Below are 27,530 nucleotides of genomic sequence, written 5' to 3'. Positions count from 1 at the left end.
TCCTTTTTTCCTGTTTTATGGTTTGGTTGAACAAAGACGACGTGTTTTGGTTTAGTTACAGCACAGACGGCGACGACAACGGGTTGGATTCACACGGCCGTGGATCAGGACGATGAACGATGGAGGTGCAGCCATCTCAGGTGGAGGGGGTGAAGGGGGGGTCAGGGAGGGTCAGGGAGGGTTAGCCAAACCCAGTCTGGCAACACTAATGTCAAGTTAGTTGGTTCCATAGTTGGTGTAGCGGTTAGCATGCCTGCCTCACAAGCACTGAGTCCTGGGTTCAATTCCTACGGGAACCACGTGCTTGGCGTCTGCCAGGGCCAGATCTGATGTTAGCACAAGAATTTCCCAAATATGGGATCAATCAAAGTTCAAATTATTATTATTATTATTATTATTATTAATTACTAAAATTGTTTGACTGCTAATTACAGCCCAAAACCACAGAAATACTATGATAAAACCTGTCTGTATGTGGACTGAGACCTGATAAATTTTTTTTCAAATCTGCATCAATCAAATTGCTCAGCAGAACCTTCCAGAACCAGGGGTGTCAAACATACGGCCCAGGGGCCAAAATCAGCCCGCTTGGCAGTTCAGTCCGGCCCGCTTGATGAATTCACTTCAAGTTCAGGATATTTTTAAAAAAAATTACATTAAAAATGAATAAATAATAATAATATATCTAATGTACTTGTATGTGTTTACATGAAAACAAAGGGGAAAAACATGGAGTTATTTATAGTTATTATTATTATGATTGCACTGGTGATGATGTCACTGGTCCGGCTCCACTTGTGGCATCGTGAACCCATGACACCCCTGATCTAGAAGTTAACATCTGGAATATGAAGCTTGTGGAGTATGTGCATCAGCAATGATTTTTTTTTTTTTTTTTTTTTTTTCTAAACACGGACGACTGTGCGCCTCATAACATCCTCCTGGTTTTACGACTCCTCACATTTCCTACACATTTTCTTTCCAGACTCATTTCAGAGCAGATAAAGTTCTTATGAAAGCGTGTTGTGTTTTTCTATTTGCAGCATCCTACACTGTGGCCTGTCCGTTATCATCGCTCTTCATCTGATTCCATTTTCTGTCAATATTCACTGCAGTGCTGCTCCGCACACACACACACACCAGACAGCTGCAATATCCCTCAGCCCTGCTGCCCGTCCACTCTTTATCTCCTCAGGTGTCAAATGGCCAGCAGGTTGACAAGTCGGCAGGTCGACCCATCACTCACTCTGCCCACCTACGTAGATCTTCCCACTTATCTGCCGCCCGTTCCTGAGCGGCGGACCTGAGGTCATTTTGATTTGTAATGGACACCAGGGCTGATGGTGTCTGAACAAACAGCCGTCTGTTCGTGTTCTGGAACACTTCAGAACAGAGGTGTTCCACACACACACACACACACACACACACACATCTCTATTCAACCCCTTTGTATGGCAGTTAGACATCAAGTGTCTGGTCAAAGGAAAACAGTAATATTTTATCCAACCCCTTTGTATGGCTGTTAGACATCAAGTCTGGTCAAAGGAAAACAGTAATATTTAGAGTTTTTACCGATATCCGATATTGTCCAAACATTTAATTTCCGACTACGATATCAACCGATAACCGATGCAGGCCTGGTAATATTTAATTATTTATCTATACAAACCTCTGCATGAGTATGCATTTAATAAAATGAGCTGCAATGCTGCCATCTAGTGGCTTTCACCTTCATATACAGCCGTTTTTCCCCAAAACTATTTTCATTTGGTGAAACACAGGCATTGCGTTATGAGGGTTTTCATTATCGGAGGAAAAACCGATAACGATTCTTACAGCTATTACCTAATATGCTAATATCGGGCCGATAATATCGGACATCCCTAATAATAATATTATTGAACAGTGATGAAAACACACATTAAGGAACATCTGCAAAGAGAAAAAAAATAAAATAAAATAAAATGGACAAATAAAGGAGAAATAAATCATAAAAACCAGTCCTAGAACAGCGCCTTGGGGAACACCAGGAGTCGGAGGAATGACGGAAGCATCCAGAACCAGGTCTTGTAAACGTCTTCATTACACCGACACTGACACTGAGAGAGTTTTCCAAACCAATTTATAAGCAGTTTTTTTTTTATTTTACAGTTTATATTGTTGTCCTTATACAACTTCCTGTAAATTCACGCTGCAAAAAAATGCTAACCAACTGTCTGAGCGAGGGGCATTCTGAACGGCTCTACATTAAAACTAAATTGCCTCTGGCAGCTTTGAGATTTGTGACAGATTAATTGCTGCATTTAGATGCACCGTATAAACATGAGCACAATTAAGGTAATTGCAAACCTGAAAGAAAGGCTGTGAAGTGCCAGTAGGGACATAAAAAGCTATATTTAAATTTTCATAATTATAAAAACAGCTTCATTACGTCCTTCTCTTCTTCTTAAATCAAAGGTCTAATTTATGACTCCTGCTTCCTTTTTGGCGTTGCTGTATTGATTTGAAATCCGTGTTAGTAAAAGACACTGATTCAAATGACTCAATTCTTTGTTTTGTTTTTTTTTTCACTGCAGTGATGTCACAGGTTGGTGGCCTGGGTTTAAACAGGTTAGAAGTTACATGACATCCTAACATGATTGGGACTTTTTCTTTTCCTATGTCTGCAGTTTCCTTCATTTGAGAAGAATTTGAGGATTAGGTTAATTATCACTAAGTTGTTTCCTGGTGGACATGTGGGTCAGTAATCAGCCGCCACAGGTGTGTGCACCACCACACACACCACGCAGTCGTCAGCACAGATTGGCTGCAGCTTCGCCTGCGACGTTCAGACAGCATAAATGTCCTCGAACCAACGGCAGACGCTGCGGGTCTGATGGCGTTCTGGGGGGAAAGATGTGTGTTTTGACTGCAGGTGTCGGTGGTTTATATTGTGTGGCTCATGTTTTGTTTTGTTTTTTAAATCTGTGTTTTGTTGGTTTGAGCAGGAGCTGCTGATGGAATCACAAAAATCAGAATTACAAAAAGTAAAAGACTGGAGAAACAAATGAGGCGATTGTGTTTTAGCAAAAAAAAAAAAAAACACAATACACAACACTCTTACCTGTGAATGTGTGTGTTTTTTCCCCTGATAATTGACTCCCACTCCCAACCTCCTCTGTGTCTGCTCTTTTTGTTTGTGTAGGTGTTTGTGTAAAAAAACACAAAATTCCCCCCACAGAATCTGAAGGCTGTTTTGCTGCTTTTGTGTTTTTAATCTCAAGAATTAAATAAATACATAAAAAACCCAAAAAATAAAAAAAGCCTCCTACCAGGGGAAACACACACACAGACTGTGTGGTTTTTTATTTTTGTTTTTTTTCTTGTCTCCAGAATAATATCACCACATGTGCATGTGTATTCCTACTGCATTCCAAATGTCATCTTTCCTGCTGCTGGGCTGGGAGGTTAGCAACAGCAGCCACTCACTCTGTGGACCGTGTGTGTGCATCTGCATGATAGAACAGCAGGATGGGCTGCAGCCATGTGCATGAATATAATGGCAGCGTGTATTGGACTCGGACTCAGACTCAGACTGGGTAACACTGAGATTATGCTGTTTACCCCACTTCCTCCCTGTCTTTGGATTAGCCCTGTTCAGGAAAAAAAAAAAACCCACCCTGCAACTCACAATATATGCAACTGAGCGTCATTGACCTTGATTGGAATGCAAACAGTGCCCTCTAGCGGCAACATAATGAACTGTAACAAACATTAAGAGGTCGTTGAAGTAATAGAGGCGATGATGAAGTCGTAAAAGGAAAGGTCAAGGAGGTCATTGTTTGTATTTTAACATGTGTCCTCATGTTGGCAAATAATCTTAACAACATGTGTCCTCATGTTGGCAAATAATTTCTCAGATTATTTTCTCTTTTCTGTTAATAGATAATCTGCTCATAGAAAGTGACAGAATTATGTTGTAACCAATGATTAAAAGTTGTATTTAGTGACACCTGGTGGTAAATTACACGTTGTTTTTTTACCTGACTATTCTTAACCAAATATATATATATACATATATACACATATACAAATCATCAACAGTTTTATTTAAACAATAGAACCCAAATTAAGTGAGAAACAACTCCAGAAGATCAAGTTTAATAAATAAATAATTTTATTTCACACATTTTTTTATCACCATTTGCTATATTAACAAAGCAAAACCTATCACCTAAAAAAAATCATTAATTTTATACACCAGTTCTTAAAGCTAACAAACCTTGTTGAAGGTAAGAAAATACATTTCTTTGAAAAGGTCGAAAGGAGTAAAAGTGTCAAATTCTAGTAAAAAAAACAAAAACTTTGTTTTGGTCTTCATGGAACGGCAGAGGAAGCGTTCGTCCGTCTTCATCAGGAATCATTCTGATCTCAGTGGGTTTTCATAACATGAAACATTTAGTGTTTTTAAATAAAACCTTTTTAGATTTACCTTCATTCCAGTGTGAGGAGCTTCATCTGTGGCCTGAGACTGTGGTACAGAGTTAAACTACAGTGGACAGAGACAGTGTTGTTGATGGAGAATTTTCTAGAAATGAAAATCAAAAACAACACAGGACATGGACTGAATCCATCCTTGTTTGTTTTTTGGGGGGTTTATTTCGGGGCGGGGAAGACAAAACCTCTAGTGGTTAAAAAAAAACATTTATTTATGTTTCTTCCAACAACTATGGTGTTCAGATTTGCCCTTAAGAAAAATGTCTGGCAGAAACAGAACATATTTTGATTTAACTCTAAGTCGAAGAGTTGTATTTCTCCTAACCTTTTTAGTCGTTACTCATCTCCGAAACATTTTTCAACCTTTTGTGACAAACGTAGTGGTCGTTACTCATCTCCGAAACATTTTTTTTTCAACCTTTTGTGACAAACGTAGTGATTGATTATTCCTATAAAACAAGAAAAAAAGCACATGGACAATGGCATTTGAACTCTGCTAAGAGCGCCCCCTGCAGGGGTTCAGGTGAAATCTGTTATTATTCTACTATAATTTCCCACACTGAAGTAAGTCTTCTTCATATTCTTCTTCTGTTGTCAGCTGCTGGCGGGGAACCTTTGGAAACCTCCTGGTTTTTCAGATTGAAGAATTTTCTTCTAACAAACAGTTTCTGAAAGGCTTCCTTCGCCAACGCCAGGCCCATTATTTCACTTCTATTTGAACGCTGGTGCCGCGAAGGAATCTTCCTGGTGGCTCGTCTTTGTTTGGCAGCCAGCTCAGGGAACTGCTGCGTGTACAGGCGTTCTGTGTACTGCAGTTCTGGGGTAATGAGCCTCTCACATCTGGCCCTGGTCTGTTGGTCTATATGTGGGTTCAGGTTGTAGCCCTGAATCACAGCCGCTCCGTACTGGAACGGCTTCAGTGCAGCGTCTTTGATCTGAGACGGCTCTACGGCCCGGCCATCTTTCAGGCAGGTGTTCGCGAGCTCGTCCTGAAGCTCTCTTAACTGAGAGACTTCCCTCGTCATCTGCTCGTCGCCCACCAAGCTGTTCACCTTGTACCAGAAAGTGTTGTTGAAATGCTGGTAAATCCTCCAGTCCAGAGCGTTCCATTTTTTGATTTCCTCCACCGTGTCTGAGGAAAGTTGGCGGCGAGTTCTTTCGCTGCGACTGTTGAGTTTGAAAGACACCACGTCCTCCAGCGACCAGCAGAGGGCGTGCTTGAGCAAGATCATGGACTCGTCGAAATATTCAGAAATAAGAATGAGGTGGAAATCCCGTTCGATGGCCGCGATCACCCTGCTGACTCTGTCCTCGAAGTCCGCGGCGTCAGCAGCGACATTGTTGTCGAAACCGAAGTCAAAGGCCAGGATGTTGTGGGCGTAGTGGTTGTTGGTGACCGACGAGTTGTAGTTTCTCCAGCTGGTTTTTAGGAAGTCGTCCAAGCTGTTGGTTTTGTGAAAGGCTTGTATGCTCTTGTAGTAGGTGAAGATGGACTCCATCATCGCCACGGGGTTTCTCAGCACAGAGAAGTAGAAGGAGTCGCCGGGCATCACTTTGGCCACCTGGAAAAAATAACATGAGAAATGACATTTGTTATGGAAGAGGCATCGTAGAAACCTGTAGGGCTGAGAATAATCAGAGCTAAGTTTGAACTTTAACTCTTTAATATGTGAAATACATTTAAACATTTTAGCCGCAATTTATGGAATCAAATATGTTTATTTTTGAAATACCTATATTGTTTTCATATAGTTTTAAGATTGAAATATATGCATGTATTATGCTGTATGCTGAAATACACTTCAGAAAATACTCAAATACTACTTTAGAAAAGTAAACAAATACAAATGTAACTGCTTGTGTAGTACTATGTACCATATTAACAATCACAGAAATAATAGAAATAATAAAATACAGGAAAATAATATCTCAGTGTTGAACTGTCTTACCCCACACTGGGGGAGTTGAACTGAAAGGGCCTGTGATTTTAGGAACTATTCATGAAGTCTGTGTACTTTGTCATCATCGTTATTAAAGTGGGGACAAACAGAATGTCAAACATGTCAAATGAAGCTCAGTTTAACTGTTAGGGCTGAGAATCAGGACCAGATCCTCTACAGTGGAACAGTCAAACATCTGCTTCGAGATTATTGTTTTTTTCTTTAAACAAAAGCATTTCTATGATTTATCACCTCAAAGAAGAAAGAACCAGTGAAAGACAAAGTCCACCCCCAACTTCAAAGAATCTGAGAATAGGTCAGGCCTTGATCAGAACCACGTTGGCCCAACATGGTTTTGTAGAGTGATGGTTTACAGATCCTTTCTTCAGCCTCTGAATTTCATAATTTCATCTGGTCAACATATCTGGTAATTATGACTTCAAACCTGGGAAAATGTCAGAAACTCATGGGCAGAACCAAAAATTGATACAAATCCTAATGAGTTCAGCGATTGGTGCAACACATCCTGTTGCATAATGCTTTGGTGCAGTGAGCCAGGAAGTGAACCAGGGTTTTAAAAACTTTAAAATTATTTGAAGGCAGAGCGGTGAGGCTCTAACCCGCACCTCCGACGCCCACGTCCTCCTGAAACACAGCTCACCTCGTATTTCTTGAACCTCATGTGGTTGCACATGATGTTGAACTCCTTCACTCTCCTGCTGCTGAAGCCTTCCACGAAGTGTGACGCAAAGAAGAAAGGATAAAACAACTGACTGTGTTTGTCCAAGGGCAGGGCAAAGGTCAAATTCCTGCGTTCACCATAGCGATATAAGATGTTGAGGATGGTGCTGCTGGCCGTCTTGTGAGTCTTGAGGAAGACGATGTGCGACTTTGGTCGGCAAGTGGTTTCTGAGTTGGCGTTGTTGATGAAGCTGAGCAGCGTGGAGGTGTTGGCTGGCCTTCTGTTTCTGGGTCTAATTAAAGTCTCGTCAGTGGTGAGTCCAGCGGCGGCGTTGTTCCTCTGCTTCTCCGACAGAAACTTCTGAGAGGGAACTTTGCCTTCCTTCGTATCAGAGCCAGAATCACTGGTCCGTAAAATATTATCAGACGACTCTGCACGTCCTGCATTCTCAGGGTGACGGTTCAAACTGCTTCCAGTGGGTTCTGATCTCACGTCCTGCTGGACTTGAAGGGAGAACTCAGCATCGTCATCTCCAGGAATGATGGTAGGAAACAGCTGCTGTTTGTTGACCGTGAACCTCAGGAGTGGCAGCCTGGTCGGTCGGTCACTACTGGAAGAAATCAGAGTCAGTGACAAATCTCACAGAATGTTCCTTCAAGAACACATTTATGATACATATTTGTTATGCTAATATCAGACCGATATTATCAGGACAACACTCAGATCAATGATTGGCTCAGTGAGTCAGACGTGCGACGGCCTGTCTCTGTCTCCCTGTCCCCTGTTCTAGGGAACACGTCTATCAAACAACAGGGAGCTGGAAGAGCTCCACCTATGGGTTCAGATGTTGTGAGAGGTTCTTATAACAACAGTTTTAAGGTCACCGCCATCTAGTGGCTTTCACCTTCATATACAGCCGTTTTTTTCCTTAAAACTATTTTTAAGGCATCATTTGGCAAAACGCAGGCATTGCGTTATCGGGTTTTGATTATTGGAGGAAAAACCGATAACGATTCTTAAAGATATTACATAGTTATGCTAATATCAGACCGATATTATCGGACATCGACAGATTAGCGATATTGGCGATAGATGTACCTCGCCTGACGAGCGACGAATGTCTGAATAGCAAGACAGACCACCAGCAGGAGGAGCAGGACCCACAGAGACTGACGCCTGTAGCACAGTCCTCTCCTCACACACCTGCAGAGGGAAAAACAAACGAACGAACGTTGTCTTAAAGCACAGACAGATATAACAGTTTGAAAAAATCAAATGCAAAATAGTAAAAAAAAAAGTACGAAAAAATGTTCCAGCTTAACTGGAAATGTTTGCTAAAAAAGATAGGAGTTCCTGGGCCTAAAAGGCAGGAAATAGGAGTGAAAAGGTCGTGTGACCGCGGCTAAAGATGGTTTGTAACACTTTCATTGTGATGATAGAACACACAGCAACCGTCCAATCACAACTCTTCCCTGCAATCCAGCTGCCTGTGGGAGAAACAATATATCAACCCCTGACAAAATGATTTTTCCATTTCAACTGGCTCATAAAAAAAAAAAAAAAAAAAAAAAACCCCGTGGCCTCTGCTGACTGTGTCTGGCCAACAAATACTCTTCTAATTATTGCAATTCAGAACTGGCTGCATGCTGTTCCAGTGAACGTAATAAAACTTAATTCAATGTTTATTTTTTGTTTTTCTGTTTCTTGTTCCTGCAGCTCTAATGGAAGTTAAAATAATCTAAAAAAAATAAAAAATCTGCCCATAGCAACCACTGTGGTTAGGACGAGGACAGGACTGTGGTTGGTACTAATAAAACAACAATACAGAGAGGCAGAAAAAGTACCACGGTCATATTTTTGTTCCACGTCAATAAAGTTCAACAATGACCTGGGGAACGGTCACGATCACAGCACCAGATTTATCACAGCAATTTGGGTATCACAGAGTTTGATCCACTGAGCTGAAACTAATAAAACACCGACGCCAGAGTTCATTTTCACAACTGGGTGAGAATGGTGCGGCCGCTGACATTTACCGTCCACGTCTGTTTCTACACCACGGCCTCATACACACTGTCTGACGGTTTGATGTTTTAGCCGAGTCAGCGGTTTCTATAAATACAACCTAGCAACAACCGACAACCACAGTTCCAGATGGAAAATAAATTAGACATGGCTAAGTTGTGGCTCGGGAGGCGGAGTGGCTTGTTCGCTCACCAGAAGGCTGTGGTTGGCGCCAGAATGTGATTGGACGTGACTACGGAGCCGACATCGTCTCCGACGTCTCTGCCAGCACGGAGTCAAAAGACTGTGTGTCTAATGGAAGATCGTTCAAGAGCTTGGAGCAAGTTTTCATAGGACTGCGCCAAAGTTTGTTTTCATTCCAGTGTGCTTTGGAGAAGTGATAGAAAAAGAAAAAAACAAATGATTTTGGTTTTTCAAAGTGAATCCATTTTCTCTGCTTGTGAGAAGAAACTCCAGGCTACGTCAAGTCCTGTGATAGCAACGTGATATTAGACAGCAGCTGAATTTAACATAAAAGGCGGAGAGAGAGAAAAGGTCCAATGGACTGGACCCAAGATCTGAACCCTGAGGTTCACCTCTGCATGGACCAGGAACACAGAGAAACCCCGGTCTGTCAGAGAAGAATCCCAACGACAGGTACCGACTGTGAAGGCCTTTAAGTCCTCGATCTATGATCTCTCGTATCAAAGGCTGCTCTAACATCCAGCACCAACACCAGTGGACATCAAAGGACATCATTAGGTTCTAATCCGTTTCTAGTGAAATAGAAGCAGAACGGAGAACACATTTGGACTTGGTGAGCCCACGGAGTTATTTTAAATAAAAACAGCTTTCACGTACTGTAGGTCCGTAGCTATCAAAACCAGATGGATCAAGTACGGCTTTGAAACAAAAATGAACAGCTGTGTGGCTCTGTTCACTGTTCACTGAAATATCTGCGAAATGTTTTAGGACAAAAACTGATATCAGACCTGGTGGGTGTGACTGAAGAATGACATCAAAGGACAGCATTTTTTAAAAACATACTCTCTCTGTCTGATTGGCTGATACCTTGTCGATATTCTACAGCACTGTATCATTTTTTTTCTCCCCAATTCCCAGTCCAATATTCCTGGTGTTGGTTCTTTTTCTTTTCTTTCTTCTCTAGTGATTCCAAATGTAGATCCCTCTGTTCCAGTGTTAGGAACTGATGTTCAGATGGAACAGGGTCTGAGACTAGGATCACACTGGGACTCGCAAAGTATCCGGGAGGAAAAACTCAATATTTCACCGTGCCTATAGTATCGCAATATATCGCAAAGTATCGTATTTAGGCTCCTGTATCGCGATACGTATCGTACCGCCAGATTCCTGCCAGTTCACAGCCCTGGAGGCCCCTGTATCGCATCGCCAAATTCCTGCCAGTTCACAGCCCTGTTCGATCTGCGGAAAGATGAAAGACACCAAGGAACTGCCGTTCTATCTGCAGAAAGATGAAAGACACCAAGGAACTGCCAAGGGGTACAACCACCGACCACACGGGGGCTGTATGTGTCTGGAGTGGGGGGGGCGTGGTCTTAGGGCAGCAGCGATGATGGGGGGTGTAGCCTGCAGCTATAAGGGAGGTTAAAGCCTGAGGGGTGGGCAGGAGGAGGGGGGGCAAACAGCCTCACGTGAATGAATTCCTGGCCAGTCCAGCTTAGGGTTGTGTTATTACAGCAATATAAAAAAATCATTACGGCACATGTACGTGTTTAATTGTAGTTGTAAAAAAAAAAAAAAATCAACAGCTCAGGTTAAACAGCACGTTTCTCTCACTTGGACGTTAGTTGAGGGTTAGTCATGTGACATCACTCTCCTGTCAGATGAGGCCGATCTGGACCGTGAATCCTACTGAACCTATTTTAATTTTCTGCCCCACCTTGAATCTGAAGTACTAAAGTAGGATTTAAATTTATCCCTAACTCACTCTTGGCCTTGTTACCCAGGAACGTGCCACAGCAGGTACTGACGTCGCAGGACCTCATTCCTCTGTAATTTGTTTTAATTAATGGAACACATGTATGTGTGGAACACCAACCGTCTTTTTAGACCTGGTACTTCATTTTAGGTACTCGCCTGTATTCATTTGTGGTAGTATTGCTTTTTTTTAGATTTTTACATCAAGATAAGTATCGGACCTCAAGTTACTGATTGATTTTGTGTTTATATTTTTAAACGTTTGGAAAACACAGCCGACTAAGTTATTTTCTCTTTTTTTTCGACAGTGTTTCCTCTTTTTTTTTTTTGGCAGTAAAAACCTGCACGCTGGCACAACCAGGAATGATGTGAAGTTTTCCACTAGTTGCAACAATAAAATAAAATCCACAAGTATATACACAACTTTTGATTGCTTTGTAAGACTGGCATGAAAAAGTCAGCCTGATCCACGTTGAATGGTTGGTTTTTTTGCTGAATGTTTGACAGGGAGAAAAAATAATGCAATCAGCCCAGCAGCGTTTCTGCTCTGCTTCATGTAATGACACGAAAACATGAGAGAAAATGTGCAGTCATGTTTTCTAATATGTTTAGCGTCATCTTGAAAAAAAACATATTTAGGATTTTTTTTATTTATTTTTTTTGGTACCTAAAGTGTATTTGATCCACTGTTGTTTCTGGACTCACAGCATCTAATTATGCAGAAATATATGGAGACTTGTAGGTGGATATAAATATTTGAGTCCCATTAAGAATTCCTACACATGGTAGCGTTCTTAGCGTTTCAGTAAATAACCACAAAATGTGTGGGTTTTTTTTTATTTAATACTAATGTATTTGTTCCAGATGGATGGACGGTGATCTGGATGCTCTGGAAATGACCACATTTTTCCAAAGAGATGAGGACATCACTGAGGAGCTGCTGGGTTATTGATTTTAGGTTGGAAACTGAGCGATGAGCTAATGCTAGCTAGTAAGATGACCTGGAAAGATAAGCAGAGTTCTGTCCGACCATTTCCTGCCCTGGGTATAAAATGTGGGATCGTGCGTCACAGAACGATATTGCTGTTACAGGACGGGGTAAACGTGAGACTCCATCATATGATGATGGATCTTGTGTCACATTCCTTCGGAAACCTAAATCTGCAAAACGGCGCGATCGGGTTTCAGCCAGCTGTGGGACTGGCAGAGAGTTTAATAAGAGGGGAGAAGCCACAGGTATCCCCAGGCGACAGCACACATCTGGAGGCCAGACTGCCCCTCCTCCACACCCTGATTTGCTGCCTTCACAAACTTTTACTCGACGTGCTCGTGAGAAGGTGGCTGCAGGTGAGCAAATCTGTCTTTACTGAGAATTCCAGGCATCTGCCCTGCCAGCGGTGGGCCGGCGCGGAGACGAACGCCGCACCAGACTGAATGCAGATCAGTGTGAACCCAGTCTGTTTCTAAAAAAGGCTCCAGTCTGGTACGAGGGCGATGTGTTTGAGTTGTACCAGATGACAGATCAACAATGCGGCAATGACTTGGTCTGAGAGAGACTTGATGCTTTTCATTGTGTCATTCTGGAAGATTAAAGACGGCCTTGGAAAGAACAATGTGTCAGTGTCAGAAAATAAGTTTGACCACAAAAATCTGTTACTACATTATCTGCCTTACTCACAGTATGCATCATAGCCTTAAGCTAATTAGGTTGTCTACATTTTTACAGTCGACATAAAACAGGTAGATTTCTGACTTTCACTGCAACACACGTGTCAACCTCAGGCCTGGGGGCCAAATCTGGCCCTCAGTGTAATTATATTATTAGATATTTGGCCCACATAGTCATATCAAATGTAAGAGATAAAGATAAAGAGACATAATAAGAAACTGATGTGTGTTTTATTTTGTAATTTAATTTTTGTGTTTATAATATTAAGCTTGTTTCCATATGAAAAATTTGGAGAGAAGGGAAAACATGAAAAATCTAAGTTTGGCCGCAAATTTGTCCCAGTTTTTAAATTCGGCCCATTGTGAATAATTATTTCCAAATCCTCCTGAAATCATCTCTGCTGATGGACATTATGGTACATATTCTCAAAACACATGGAAAAATAAACCTTGAAGGCTGAGACTGCAGCTCTGTCTGACCTTCAACTGGACCACAGCTAAACAAAGCCAACTAACATAACAAACCCCGGACTACTGTTACACTAATCAGATCTCATCAGCAGCCTGAAATCTGACGCCGATAGGCTAACATTTCACACAGCCAGGAACCTGGATACTGTATCAGCAGTGCGGTGGCCGACTTTAGTAGCAGATGCTGATTTTGACCCTTAGCTTCAGGTCTTTTTCACCTCGAATGTTCTTTTCTGTGGATGTGCATAAACACTTCACACACAGAAAAAAATAAACAAAAAAAAGCTGCCTTCTCCTTTTGTAGGGAAGTATTTTCAGGATGATAATAACTCATGCATGACATAGTGTTTCAACTACCTTTGGCCCATTTGACTACGAAGCTGCTGGGATGTTCCACACTTCCCCTACCTATGACACACTTCCTCACAGAAGTGTTGTTTTTAGATGGAATTACCCCTAATTATTTTTGAAAAAGACGGTCTGAGTCCAGTTGAACTATGTGAACCAGTCTGGGTTTGAACCCTAACCCTTCACAGATCCAAACTTATTTTAGGTCACTACACCCAAAATACCTCACTTCCTCTAAAACAGTGTTTCCCAACCTTTTTTTGGCCCACAACCCACCACCAAAAAAAACTAATAATCTTCTAGTTTAAAGAACCTCATCATTGACTAAAATCTCAGCCTGTTTAGTTGACAACAACGCTGATATACTGGCAGGAATTGAAGAAAGACACTCACAAAGATCTTCTTCAACAGTTTTAATTATTTTTATTTTTTATTTTTTAAGTTTTCATAGCTATCTGCTGCCACCTAGCAGAAGAGTATTTAATTGTTCCGCCTTTCATGCTTGGACGAGCAAAGAAAAATTATGCGCAATAAATAAATAATAGTTTTTCAGCCTAATTAAGGGAAATTTGATTTTTTTTTTTTTTTACGTCACACTGGAGTGAATGGGAATCACTGCTTCAAAGAATGCGTCGGCCTGAGGAGGAACTAAATTACGTTGAGGGTCAGCGAGCAAACACTCACTTTTAATCCCTTCCTGCTAACGATACAGGAAGAAGGAGAAAACAGGTTTGATGTGGAGGTTCTGCATGTGTGCAGCCATGATAGTAATTACTGTAGCTCCATGTCTGCATCTGATAATGTGAGTTTGGGCCGGGTTGCCCAACGCTCTGCAGTAATTGTGATTGCTGTGTTCTTAGGAAATACTAGTGGGAGCAGGTTTTTTTTTTACAAATAACAGATTTAAAACTCCAAACTTCATCTTGTTACAAGCAGGGGCAATTAAACTAGCACAAAGTTAATTATTATTAATTACCTTTGCAACATCATACCACTAGGGTCTGTAGAGAACTATAAATGTATATATGTTTTGTTTTGTTTTTTTTATGATCCCATAGGTCATAAGACCTCAGTCAGTCCTTTCAGGGAAATAAGACGAGTGGTCAAGTACTGCAGCGTACACGTACTGTCAAGTTTGAACGTAGTACTTTGGACATTGATCTGCAGAGTAAAGTTTAACGCCTCATTGACTGGTGAAGCCACTACATGGAGAAGCCATCGCTGCACACACACACACACACACACACACACACACACCTTGGATGCTATGGTGAAGTAACAGCGACAGTCTGTTTATGAAAGACATGATTCTGGTGTAAAAGAGTGGAGTAAATCTGGAGTAAAGGTTTCCCAGCATTCACTGTTCCTAGAATTCTGTCACGTTGAGATTCAGCTGGCTTTGGTTTTTAAATATTCCTGCCTGTTTTGAAATCTCTTTTCTGTGACATTAAGACATCGAACCTTCATTTTTTTCTTTGTGACCAGACTTGAAGAGACAGTGTCATTGTGACACAGCACACCAACCAAATGTGACTTCTGCAATTGACATATCACCAGAGTGAGCGGGGGGGGGGTTATGCTCAGTGCACCTAAGCAGCTGGTGGAGTTGAACTTGAAACCTTCTGGACCCAAGTCTGTTTCCTTAACCACCGAGCCACCACTACCACAGTTAGCATGAATTAGCGTATATACAGACGACATCATCATATTCATCATTAATTACACTGTTATTCTACATCTACGACTTCAATGTGACATTTGGTATTGAATGTTTGGTATTTAATTAATTTCAGAATTTTGTTTTTTTTTTTTGTTTTTTTTAGATGTGGTCAGGACACAACAAGGTTTTTTTTTTTTGTTTTTGCGATAATGACACTATCACAAAGAGGAGGAAAAAAAGGTTCAAGTTTCAGAATAACTTTCTTGTCTGCAGTTGTGCGATTTATTTTTTTGGTTGGTCGGTGGCAAAACGTCTAGTTTAAAGGGCTGTGATTGGACAGGCAGACCAGAAAAGTGCTAAAACAGTACGCTACCATTTACCAATTATCTTATCTTAGCCATATTTTTAAACAAAACATGCTAGCTGTGTCAGAAACCCCCAACATTCTACGTTATTTGGGGTATTTTTTTTTTGTTTGTTTGTTTGTTTGTTTTTTTTTAACCAATGCCCCTCAGTGTTGCCATAGTGTTGTTGAACATTTACAGCCTCCAAGAACAAAGGCAGCTCCAGGCTAACGTACCTCAGCAGCCACACTGTCACCTCAGCCAGTGATAAGAATTTAACCACCAGCTGAAACATGTTGGTCGGGGGGGTGCATTGTTTATATGCAGATCCCCCCCCCACATCACTCCCTTATAGAAATCTCCTGGATCATTTCTTGACTATTTAAACCTTTTTTATTTTAAACCAAACCCTGACAAACGGACTGAGATTTTCCCATCTTTTGTTACAGGACCACCTGCCAGGGAGGAGGTGGTACTGCAGGGATTTATGTTTGTAAACAGTGAGGACTTTTGACATACGTTTCCTTAAACATTGCTGATTGACATCTGTTTCCTAAAGATAATAAATAGATGGAAAAATAAATAGAAGTAAAATGATCAACATTAACAGATAGTGTTTTTTTTTAAAGTTTGGAGATGGACAACATGCATTCATTCAGTAAATATATATATATATATATACGGAGTAAACTTTTATCAACTGACAAATAACGGTTCTGTTGTAGTAGCATCATTTTGCATTTGTCTACAAACGCAGAAGTTAAAACCGTACGAACGAGCGGAAATGAGCGTAAAAAGAGAGAGAGAGAGAGAGAGGGAGAGAGAGAGGCTGCTAGAAAAGATGTTAATAAATAAATAAAATACAAACAACAAACACACAGAGACGACAGACAGTGGAGAGGACTTACGAGGTGAAGAAACTCAAAGAATGGTCCATGTCCACAGTGAGGACAGCATCGCCCAGAACCGCTGTTCCGACTCCTGCTCCGATCTGTTGTCCCTCACTCCTTCTTTCTCTCTCTCTCTCTCTCTCTCTCTCTCTCTCTCGTTTCTGCCTCCGGCTGCGGGGGGCGGGGCCTATAAACACCCGCTGTCAATCAAGCACTTTCTTCTCTTTGTTGTGTTTTGTTGTTGAGGTGAGTGGGTGGGCGGGCAGAGAGACCCTCATTGTTGCTGCATCTTGTCGATGGTGTCAGTCAGATCACAGCAGACCTGGGATCAGCCGGAAGTTTTTTGTTTTTTTTTTGCCTTAGTGTTGTTGAAATTCAACAAAAACCAGCAGCGGAGCTCATTAGTGTTGCCGGGCCAATTCCCATCTGCCGTTATTCCCCTTGACACAAAAAAAAAACACAGTCCACAGTACACAGTTGTCTATGTTTAACCAATGACTCGGACCAAGTCAAATAAAAAACGGTTTGACGGTTTTTATAATAATTAAAATAAAGAAAAGAATAACGGTTTACGCCTAGGGGGCGCTGTATAACTGGACGTTAGCATATTTAAACATGTAGAGGTCGCCTTGAGACGAGAACTGGACAGGTATTTCTAGAAAATTGCCACAACTTTGCCAAATTCAACAGCTTTTTTCACAGTGCTGCCCAAACAAATGTAGGTTTCTACTTCTACTGCAGCAGAGAAAGTAGGAACCACGGGGAGGAGGAACTTGTTTTCAACTTCTTTATTAACTAACTAAATAACCTTGAGTTTAATCCTAACAATCTAATTTATGTCTAATTATATTTTGTACAACTATTATTTTGAGAACAAAAACAAAATATGAATTTTAAAGTGTGTTTGCGTTTCACAGTTTCAGGTTCAAATCTACCATAAAGAAAAGACTCAGAGTTGATAAAGATGCTTTGTCTTTCTTCAATTCCTGTGAGTATATTAATGATGTGTTCATCTAAAGAGGCAAGACTATAAAGTACACAAAAAATACAGAATATTACCCATCATTTAAAAAGAACACAAAAATACAGAATATTACCCATCATTTATTTGAAGTTATTTTTAGAGAATGATTAAAGCCCCTGAACAACATGATAAACCAGAAAAAATCTGTTGACATCTGTAAGACAGCTGATCATGACGTATCAGACCTTTAACCTTTTTTAAAACCTTCAGAGTCAGTGGAAAATAAATCCACCGTCAGATTAAATCATTTCCAGGAATAAAAGACGGTGAGCAGCTGCTGCGAAGACCTGCTGTGTCACGGATACAAACTGTTCTGACGTTTCATCAGAGGAGGATCGGCAGAACAAGACTTTGAACCTGGCCACCGAGGCACTGACGAAGAGACAAACAAAAACAAGGAATGTTTATGAATTACTGTAGTGTTTTAGTTTATCTTTTTTTACATTTGTAAGTGTTCATTTTATTAATGGGTGATTTGTGGCAGACGGCACGATGATCGGACATCTGAGGGGCAGCAGGAACTGGTTGTCTTTTGTATGGAGGTTGCCAGATCTGCCTGTTTGCGTGGGTTTTCCTTCAGATATTCCTATTCCCTCCTACGGCCAAAAAAGGATGAAGAATTAAAAGGGAATTGAATAAAGTAATTATTTTAATACAGATGGTCAAGAAAAAAATGTAAACTAATTAAACTAAATTGATTATTGATAATTGTGGATAATAATATATTTTAAAATAATCTTATTTATTGTATCTGGCTGATATCGTTACTACAGCTACAACTGCACTGATTTTTTTTTTTTATAGATTTTGGTCAAGTTAGTTTCCAGTGCAAGAACTTGTCCAATAGTGACGGAGGACGGCCCTGGAAACACACGGAGTACATTATACACGTATCACAGTTACAGTCGGAGACAGTACTTCATTTACTGTGGGACTGTTCTTCTTTGGACTCTGGTCTACTCCAGTGATGTGGTGGCTGTGCCGTGTGACTGTATGGGGACTAAAAAGACAGAGACGGTGGAGGAGGGGGGGGCTCCAGAACCCACAAAAGCCTCCTTTATCTCCATGAGCACAGAGGTAAGCTGAGCCCCCCAGCAGACGTCCTCACATGGGTCAGTGAAAAAAAAAAAAACCCTCAAACACGAGATGAAGCAAAAGAGACTTCACTGTTGAAAAAAAAAATGCTGTTCTTGATAAAGTTCTACATTTAAATTTCAAATATTTTCAGTTTTTACTGTCACATTTGGAGTGAAATGAATCTAAAGTCCGGTCGGGAGGCGACGGCGCCACCTGATGGACCCTTTTGTCGTTCGTCACTGAAGAGACATTATTCCAGGCTGCTCTCAGATGAGATTTGATAATGGAAGTGCTGAGTCAAACACTGTGTCCTGGACTGAGACAGGAGACAGGAGACAGGAAGACCCAGTGTCCATCTCTGGTGTCTCATTTCAGGTATAGCATCAAAAGTTTTTTTTTTTTTTTTTTAAATCTGAACGGATCAGGCCGTGAATAAGTGCTGATTTACATTGTTCAGATTTTGATCATAATGTTCACGGTGTTTGTAATACTGTGTTCTACTGTATGTGGTGGACTGAGGAAGTAGAGCGACAAACTGAAAAAAAAAAAACATTCAGGTTATTGCTTTGTCACCGTGCTCTCAGTAGATGATTTTTAGATCCTCTTCACATTTTTCACCTACAGACTCGAAAACTTAAAATCCCCAAATTCAAGGACCGGTCGGACGATGTCAGCCATCGTTGAAGGATCATTACATTTTCAAAATGTAACAAAAACATCTTTCAGACTTTCTTCTGTTAGTATCAGGGTCTGAATGACCTTTGACGATGACCTATGGACGCGCACTGGTCCGCGGACCTGAGGTTGAGCACCCCAGGTTCATATAACTAAAAACAAATGTTTTAAGAATGCCTATTTCACTACTCTGTCCCAAGTTATGACCTGTTGGTGTGTAGTGTAGTGTAGTGTAGTGTAGTGTAGTGCAGTCTGGTGTGTTTGCCCCTCGGGGGGTGGAGGTGGTCTTATGTTGCACTGGTATTTATGGGGAGCTATTCACTGTAATGGTTGAGTCACACGGGGGTTAAATCACACAGAGGTTCCACGAAAAGCAAACAAATGTCGAGGAAGAATAGTTGGACGGAAGGAAGGAGTGAAGGAAGGAGGGAAGGTTTAGAGGAGACAGTGTTGTGCTTTTTCAGTGAGCACCTGTTTTCAGGAGGATGGTGAGGATGAGGTCAGACAGGAAGGAGAGAAGAAATTCTCCCATACTCCCCACGCTCAGCTTCACCGAGGAAAACAATCAAGCTTTCATGAAGCTGAGGTGGCCTGTCATTTCCCAGAGTGCAGCCTGAAATATGACCCCGCTGTGCACCCATCCAACAAACCTGTACACGGTGACAGTGGGAGGAAGAGTGGGAGAGAGATTAGAGGAGAGGAAGAATGAGAGGATTGTACACGGACGACGGCTTAAACATCCTTCATTTCACCGGCGTTTTTTTTTTTTTTCTCATCAACAGTTTAAGGTTTAATCCAGTGATTCTATAAGGGTCGAAGTGATGTTTTAATAGAGTGATTTATGGAGTTTATCTAAAAAAAAATTAAATTCTCCAAATGACTTTCACTAGTTTCATTAGTGTATGTATATGAATACTCTCAAAGTACTAATAATTATGGAGAATTTTTTTTTTTACAATATTCTTAAACATACTATATGTACAATTTAATGGAACTTCATGGAAGTTTTACAATTTTTAACAAGTTTTTGTTTGACCTGTAGATGGTGCTAGAGGACCTGGTGAAGGTACTGTAGTTACACTGACGTCTATATATTACATATTGTATATTATATGTATATTTTCTGACAGTTTTTTTTCAATCACATTTTCTGATGAATGGTTAACATTAGCAATACAGTCAAACTGGTCGGCTGTGTTGATTAGAGTTTAATTACTTGTTCACTGTTAATTATACCAGTGTAGTTTATTGTTATTAACAACGGTGAAGTTCACTGTGGTGATTAAACACCTTGAGAACATTCAGTCCAAGGGTGAAGAGTGGTCAAAGACAAATGGCTGCTGTGAACTACCCCAGGTGGTGCTGCCCTCTACCTCTGGTAATGTGTCACACTGGTTTTAAAAAATGGTCTTTAGTAAGGTCCCCGCCCTTTATGTTGTGACCCCGACCTTCACCTGCTGTGGCCATCAGTGCTGTGGGAGAAGAAAAAGAGAGAAAACGTCACATACTTTCTAAAGTGTTGGACCTTGAAACGGTGAAATCCTCCTCCTCCTCTTCCTCCTCCTCCCGTGGGCAGAAAGATTTCTCATTCGCACAGTTTGCACCACCGGAGGAAAAAAAGCAACGAAGGCGAGTGAGGCAGTGGAAAAGTGGAGGGTGACGCTTTTCCCAGCAGCAGGTCGAAGGCCCCGCGACTCATTCCTCAGACTAATGAAAGAGGTTGAAGGAGAAAATTACACTGAATCAACCGCAATGGCTGAGGCTCTGACAGTTAAAGTCGTAAGACCACTGCAGGACACCAGAGGGGGCTAGACGAGCTGTCACTCACTCACCCACTCACTGACTAATTTGGTTAAAAGAACCACTGGGTCAGAACGACCTCAGGTAAACCCTGGATTTGAAAGAACCATATTGGTGAAGATGATGATGATGAAGATTAATTTGGAAAAAAAAATTAAAAATGAGAAGACTGCTTATCTGTTATTTAGCTACTGAGCGCCACCAACAGTCAGTTCTGATGTTTACACAGTGATTAACTGAGGCAGATTTTAAGTCTTTCCAAACGAAATCAAAGAGCAACTCCAAACAGTCTGGGAATCTTACAATATCCACTTTTAAAGCATTAAAATATCCAGTTTTACAACATGATCGTGGGATTTGTTTTCATAGTTTACAACACAGGTGTCAAACTCAGGCCCGCGGGCCAAATCTGGCCCCTGGTGTGATTATATTTATATTTATTCAAATGTGTATATTAGTTGGCCCACCACTATATACTGGTGGGATTTGTAGTATTAGTGATGTGTGCAACTTTTGTTGCCTGTGAAAAAAAAAGAAAATTTTAATGGAACTCAAAAGGATAGAGATACAGAGAGACATACAAGAAATAAATACCACTGATGTGGGTTTTATTCAAAATGTAATTTCTCATGTGTGTTCCAGATTCAATGTTTATGCAAAACTAAAGTTTGTTTCATTATGAAAACATTCTACATTACAGATCTGGAAAGAAGGGAAAACATGAACAATTGACTTCAATTTTTCAATAAATATTGAGTTTGGCTGCGACTATTTTGGCCCACTGTGAATTTGACTTTGACACCTGTGGTTTACATGTCGGTTCTTGTTGTCAGTCTGGTGGTTCTCTGTCCTGACGGTCCTGGTTCTCTGTCCTGACGGTCCTGGTAAAGTCCTCACTCCCAATGTTGAGGTTCAACTCGTGGCTCTTTTGACCAGACTTCCTTGAACAGAACAGCTCACAGCAGTAGGCTGCTTGTCCATCTGCAGGTCTCCCTAGAACGGAAAAATCTCTACAAACGTGTTTGTACAAGTGTAGACGTTGACCAGAGGGTTAGGGTTATTTTGTGTTTTTGGTCGTTCGACACTTTGACCCCTTGAGTTTAGTTTTTTTTCAGCTTCATTTTCTCGACTACTCATACTCTGAAATCAGTCACTGAATACCTAATGTGGCCGAGGCGTCTGCAGCGGGACTCGGGTCGAAAAAATAGGTTTCAAATTGACCTGTTACAAAGAGTTCAGGCGTCAGTTGAAATCTCTGTCAGGATGAAACAGGTGATTTAAAAACAAAAAAGAAAATTTAAAAAAAATCCTGCGTTCATGCTGAGAACGGGTCATAGTAGATTACATTCAGAGGTGGTTTTTATTGGTCTGTGGCAACATTCTGTGGTTTGTACTGTATGAACACATGTCACACAGTCACAGCAGATTAGAGACCGCGTTCCCACCTCGGGCCTCCGGGGGTTTTAATGATTTACGGAACACAACGTGTTTTGTTTGTGGAACCGTCACTGATTATCATGTGGCCAGCTGTGCGAGGGTTAAAATCTGATTATGACTTTTTTGCCACTCACACCGGCTTACACACACACACACACACACACAGGCAAAGAGACATCTGTACAGTCAGGCTCATTAAAAACAACATTTTTCTTGCAAACAGACATGACGTCAGGGTGCGTTTGGATACAGGACGGGGGAAGTCGGATCGGATCTGATGTGGTCACAGGACATGAATTCAGGATGCACGTTCACTCCAGGTGTGAATGTGACTTATAAATGATTCCAGATTTTAAAAAAGGAAGAAGAAACATCAGTGTGACGGAGCTGCAGTTGTAGGATTTTTTTTTTAATGTAAAATCATTAATAGCATAGGAATCGTCCAACTGAACACTGAACAAAAAGAAGCCATAACTTTTCAGGCAGAGATCACATAATCACGACCGGCCTGTCTGTGATTTAGATCCACCTCTAATCCAATCAGACGAAGGGAACCACGGGCTGTTAAAGAGCTAATTATACAACAATTACACAACAGCAACAACCGCTTCATAATCACACTGTTACCAAATATTAAAGGACAATAGAAATATGTGTTTATTGTCCTGGACATCCATCAGGTTCTAATTTATTTTATACTCAAGTTAGCTGCTCAAACACAAAGAAATTTTACAGATTTTTTTTGTGATGAATTTTGCAAAAAATATATATATATACTTGGAACCACAGGAGTACTAATGTAACACATTTTGAGTGAAGTAATCCAGTGGTTCCTAAACTTTTTCTGCAGATTCCCCTGGTGTAGAAAGACCTTTTTTTTACGCTCCCTTGAAGTAGCTCTGCAGCCCCTGGGGGGCGGCGGGTGGGGGGGGCATTTATGACACCTAATATTGATCAAATACTTGTGGTATTATATTTTGGGTTTGTGTATATATATATAATAAATGTATGTTTAAACTTTGGGCTGTAGATTACCAGGGGTGAACCAGGCCCAGACCATGGGTTAATGGTTTTGTCCATCCGTGTCTGGACCCTGGTGTAAACCCACAGTACGGAGCTGCTGTAGTGTGTGTTTAACGCAGGTTTAGTTGAAATGTGCACAGAAAAAAAAAAACACACACACATTTTTGCCCCGGGGTCAAAAGGGCATGGCTGATTTTTAACCTCCTGTCATGTGGTTCTGTTGTAAACTAAAAACCCACTGTGTAAATAAGTTCCGTAGTAAGTGTCACGGCATCTGTGTTATTTATTAACCAATTAGGAGGAGATTACGAGTTTCAATTAATCAATGAAATCCTACTGGTCTTATCTTTATTGACAAATCAGTTTCCGATTCCCAGGTCAACCGCCGCTCATAATGAACCCTGCGTTATCATCTGGACCAATGACGAGCAGCGGCAGCAGCTGTGGAGAACCAACCAGCGACGGGCTGCTCTTTGAATGAACTGTAACAAGGTGTTGTTCTTGCCCCCTCCCTCTGTCCTCTGTCTTCCGGGAACACTAATAGACTTCATGCAGAGTAATGCGACCAATTGAATCATCCTCGCCCCAGAGCTGGAAGTTGCAGATCAGAGGAGCGTGAGGAGGAGTGTGTCTCTCGCTCGTTCTGGCTCCCACACAGGAAACAAAACTCTCAGGGGTGACACTTAATCATCATCTGGACAGACGCTAGGGTTGGTTGTTTTGTTTTTTTTAATTATTATTATTTTGCACTTTGTTCTGTGAGGATCTGGTGGCCCCCTTCTCCATCTGCCACAGCTCAGTTGCCTGCTTGTGCAGACCACAGATCAGCTTTTGGGGGAAAAGGTCAGAGGGTCCCTGAGTGGCCCTGTCTGCAGCTGCAGGTGAGTGGAGTCTGAAGACACAGTGGAGGATCACAGTGACTGGGTGATCAGTGATCAGTGACATCATACAGGAGTTAGGGTCAGGGTTAGTGACATGGTTAAAGCCCTGATGCAGTAAATGCTTCCTGGTTTGTGTGTTTGTGTTTTAGTTCTAATCACTACACGGGGGTGAAACTGACCGTGTCCGAGAGCTCATTTTTACGACTATATTTTTAGTGTGTAAAATAAACCAGCGAGGTGAAATTTTTTTTTTTACATTTTCGGCTCCGTACATGATTCTGTGGTCAGGCCTCGGTTACAGTTGGTGGAGATTATCCACAGTGGTTTCACACAGAAGTGACACAAAGTGCAGTTATTTTACATCATTGTATTTACTCATATTGACTCACCAGGGTTAAAGAACATTAATACTTACCATAGAAATGTGGGGAAAAATAGTCGATTTCTAATTTATTTATTATTGAATCATCTGTTAATTATTTGCCTATCATTTCAAGAAAATACTTAAACATCATTTGACTCGTCGTTAACCTGGTTATTTGTTATTGGTTATTAGTTTTTGAGTCTGTACTGAAAAACAAAGTCTGAGTCTTGATCATTAATCAAGTTGTGAAGTCAGACATTTCAACATAACATCTGATGTGACTTTCCTGTGATGTTGAATAATCCAGCATCAACAGAGAAACAGTATAAAACACAGATTTCACGCAACGTTCCAGCCGTCTGGTTGAATAACATCAGCCTGGACATGTTGTTTTGGAGCAGCAGCAGCAGCAGCAGCAGCAGCAGCATCTCCATTATCAATAATGCTTCACAAATCAATTTGTTCCCGTTCTTCTGGACAGTCACAGTTTTTATTCCACGCCTGCATCGGTTAAGAACGGTGATCTGACAAGTAACTACTGCAAACTGTAGTTTAAATTCCAACCAAGTAAAGTCAGAGAGACACAGCTGTGGCAACTTTTTCCAAAACAGCACCTGTCAGGATCGACAGAGTCAACATAGTGTTTTTACTCCGAGTACAGAAAAACCTGACCGGGAAAACAGGAACACGGGCGAAAATGGCAAAAAATATTTGAAGGACGATAAAAAAATGACTTTCATTAAACTGAAAAAAGGCTTTTTTTTCCTGATGATGTGCTGGAAAAGAAAAAAATAAAATGATCTGGACCGCAGGCTGGTAGGAAGTGGGTTTTTAATTTTAATGGAGTAGGAAGTGGGCACAGGTTTTAAATTTTAATGGAATGAGTCCTGGAATTTTAAAGATCTTGTCTTGACTGTAGGACAAATGTCTCTCCAAACCTCTGATTGACTGGTAGTTTCTTCATCAATAGTAGTTTTACAGATATGCGATGTGTTTATTTCTAATCTAAAATCCCTACAGATGTCGGTCACTACTTCTAAAACCACTTTGTTTCTACAGTTAAACCTGAGCATCATTTAAAACACATCTGTCCAATAAAAATCTTTTCAACTCTAAATTTGAGGATCTCAGCCAAAACTGGAAGTTTGTTTTGGGAATCAGCTGGAGGAAAGACAAAAACAAGAAATAATTCCTATTTCCATGAGCTCATGTCAGAACAACAGTGTTTCTAAACTAAATCCTGCAGCATACATTTATCCTGTCCATCTCTGTGCCGTGGTGTTTACCACCAGCACACTGCCTCAGGGCTGGAAGGTCAAACACATGCGTCTTTGTTACGTTAGCTGCTAGCTGCTAGCTGCTAACTGGCTATCAAGATTAAAAAAAAAACAATCTTGATCACCAGTTAGCAGCTGACACGTTAACTTCCATCCCACTGTGTCATTCACATGAACTTTAAGCTCCTTTATTGATCGTTCCATATTAAGGTGACATGGACTCCTCAGTGGGACACCCTTCAGGCGTCATGCTGTCGGTGCAGCAGACTGTCGTTCACGTCTGTGTCCGACAGACAAACTCAGACCCTGAACAATGAAGTCCTATGGACGACACATGACCATCATGTGAAAACCTCACCCTGTTGTCACCCGTGTCACATTCAGACTGTTGTAACTCCGGCCTGAACAACACCGTGATTCTGATTGGTTATTGTCTAAAATATAAAACTGTTAATATATTTATGTATGAGGGCCATGAATTGATTTGTATGTTTAATCTGATTGGTCACAAGGTAGCTGCAGATTAACCACAATTAATTCTGGTTATTAATAATCATGATTAATCATCATTAGAGCTGTTTACTTACAGTATATGGAAAAATTGATAGATAAAATTGCAAAAATAAAACTCAAAATTAAAATAATGTTGGGGTTTTTTAATCACTAGCTGTAAATGTGTTGAGGTCAGTACATAAGTCTATATAAAAGGGGGCGCTGCAGCAAAAAAAATACTGGGAACTAGTGCATTACAGGGAAGGAGGAAGTGAAGAAGTTTGATGTCACCATGATGGAGACAACAGAGACTGTGATGTATTAGTGACCAAAAATCAAACAAAAAGTTCAAAAAAATAATAATTTCATTTGAATATGCATTAGAAAACCAAGACTTTGATACTTTATCCCTGGTATGTCAATGTATAAAAACCCAAATCACGTCCACTTTATGTAAAGCATCAAAATTATTATTTTCCCCATAATTCAATCATTATCCTGATGAAAACATTGACATCTTGTTTTGTCCAAACACAACGAGTTTGATGTTGTTGTTTTTTCTTATTATCATTTTAATTCTGATGCTACTGCTTCCATTTAAAATCCCGTGCACAAACTACTTGTAAATGTATATTGTAACTAGTGGAGATGAAGAGAGGAGAGCGGCACAGGGCAGTTAGCCGAACCCCCACCACAATCCTGCCCCGGAGGCGGCACTGCACCCGACTCCCAGCTGGGAACAGCTCTGGTCCCATGGCAACAATATTGACATAGAAATAGAGACTGTGTAGAGTCGGGACTGGACTCTGGCTGCCCCACTGCATGCACATACTGTACATCTGCTGCCCCCCAGTGCCTCAACACACACACACATATGTGTTGTTTACATTACATACGTTATGTTTCTAAACACACATGTTGTCCGCGGGGGGTGTGACTGTTTACCCAGAGTTCAGTGAGGAGACGGCAAACGTACGTAAAAACGTACGAGATGAGTTAAACGGGCGATATTGCTTAGCGTATTACTGCAGTACTTCT

General features: G+C 40.9%; 2 protein-coding genes across 7 annotated transcripts in view; one reads left to right on the top strand and one right to left on the bottom strand.

Annotated features, from left to right (window-relative positions):
• Positions 1-4,136: 4,136 nt before the first annotated feature.
• On the bottom strand, positions 4,137-16,608 carry gal3st2 (galactose-3-O-sulfotransferase 2). Of its 5 annotated transcripts, XR_003049599.1 has the most exons (5): positions 16,461-16,608; positions 8,197-8,301; positions 7,078-7,708; positions 4,895-6,038; positions 4,137-4,839 (listed from the first exon to the last, which is right to left on the bottom strand). XR_003049599.1 is itself a non-coding variant. In XM_017032274.2 (4 exons), exons 1-4 carry the CDS (start codon positions 16,487-16,489, stop codon positions 5,052-5,054), a joined length of 1,752 nt encoding a protein of 583 aa, XP_016887763.1. In that variant the 5' UTR covers positions 16,490-16,608; the 3' UTR covers positions 4,863-5,051. The 5 variants fall into 5 exon arrangements, 4 of the variants coding, with proteins under 4 accessions (XP_016887763.1, XP_024910916.1, XP_024910917.1 ...); XM_017032274.2 differs by lacking the exon at positions 4,137-4,839 and having other exon boundaries at positions 4,863-6,038; XM_025055148.1 differs by lacking the exon at positions 4,137-4,839 and having other exon boundaries at positions 4,863-6,038; positions 7,078-7,705.
• Positions 16,609-23,725: 7,117 nt separating this feature from the next.
• The window catches only part of kcnj13 (potassium inwardly rectifying channel subfamily J member 13), a 6,817-nt gene continuing 3,012 nt past the window's right edge, over positions 23,726-27,530 (top strand). The window contains exon 1 of one of the 2 annotated variants that reach the window (XM_025055326.1): positions 23,726-24,188. The gene's annotated coding sequence lies outside the window, so the exon portion shown is untranslated. Of the gene's footprint in view, positions 24,360-27,530 lie in introns of both variants that reach the window. The other variant, XM_008308605.3, reaches the window with a different exon arrangement.

This window comes from Cynoglossus semilaevis, chromosome 4 (assembly GCF_000523025.1).
Source record: "Cynoglossus semilaevis isolate Cse_v1.0 chromosome 4, Cse_v1.0, whole genome shotgun sequence".
NCBI lineage: Eukaryota > Metazoa > Chordata > Actinopteri > Pleuronectiformes > Cynoglossidae > Cynoglossus > Cynoglossus semilaevis.
This window is presented reverse-complemented; position numbering and strand designations above follow the sequence as displayed.

Coding starts and splice junctions, on each gene's coding strand:
- gal3st2 (XM_017032274.2), bottom strand. CDS start 16,489: ATGGACCATTCTTTGAGTTTCTTCACCTC. Junction 8,302..16,460: donor TCTTTGAGTTTCTTCACCTC/GTAAGTCCTCTC, acceptor TTCCCTCTGCAG/GTGTGTGAGGAGAGGACTGT. Junction 7,709..8,196: donor TTCGTCGCTCGTCAGGCGAG/GTACATCTATCG, acceptor GATTTCTTCCAG/TAGTGACCGACCGACCAGGC.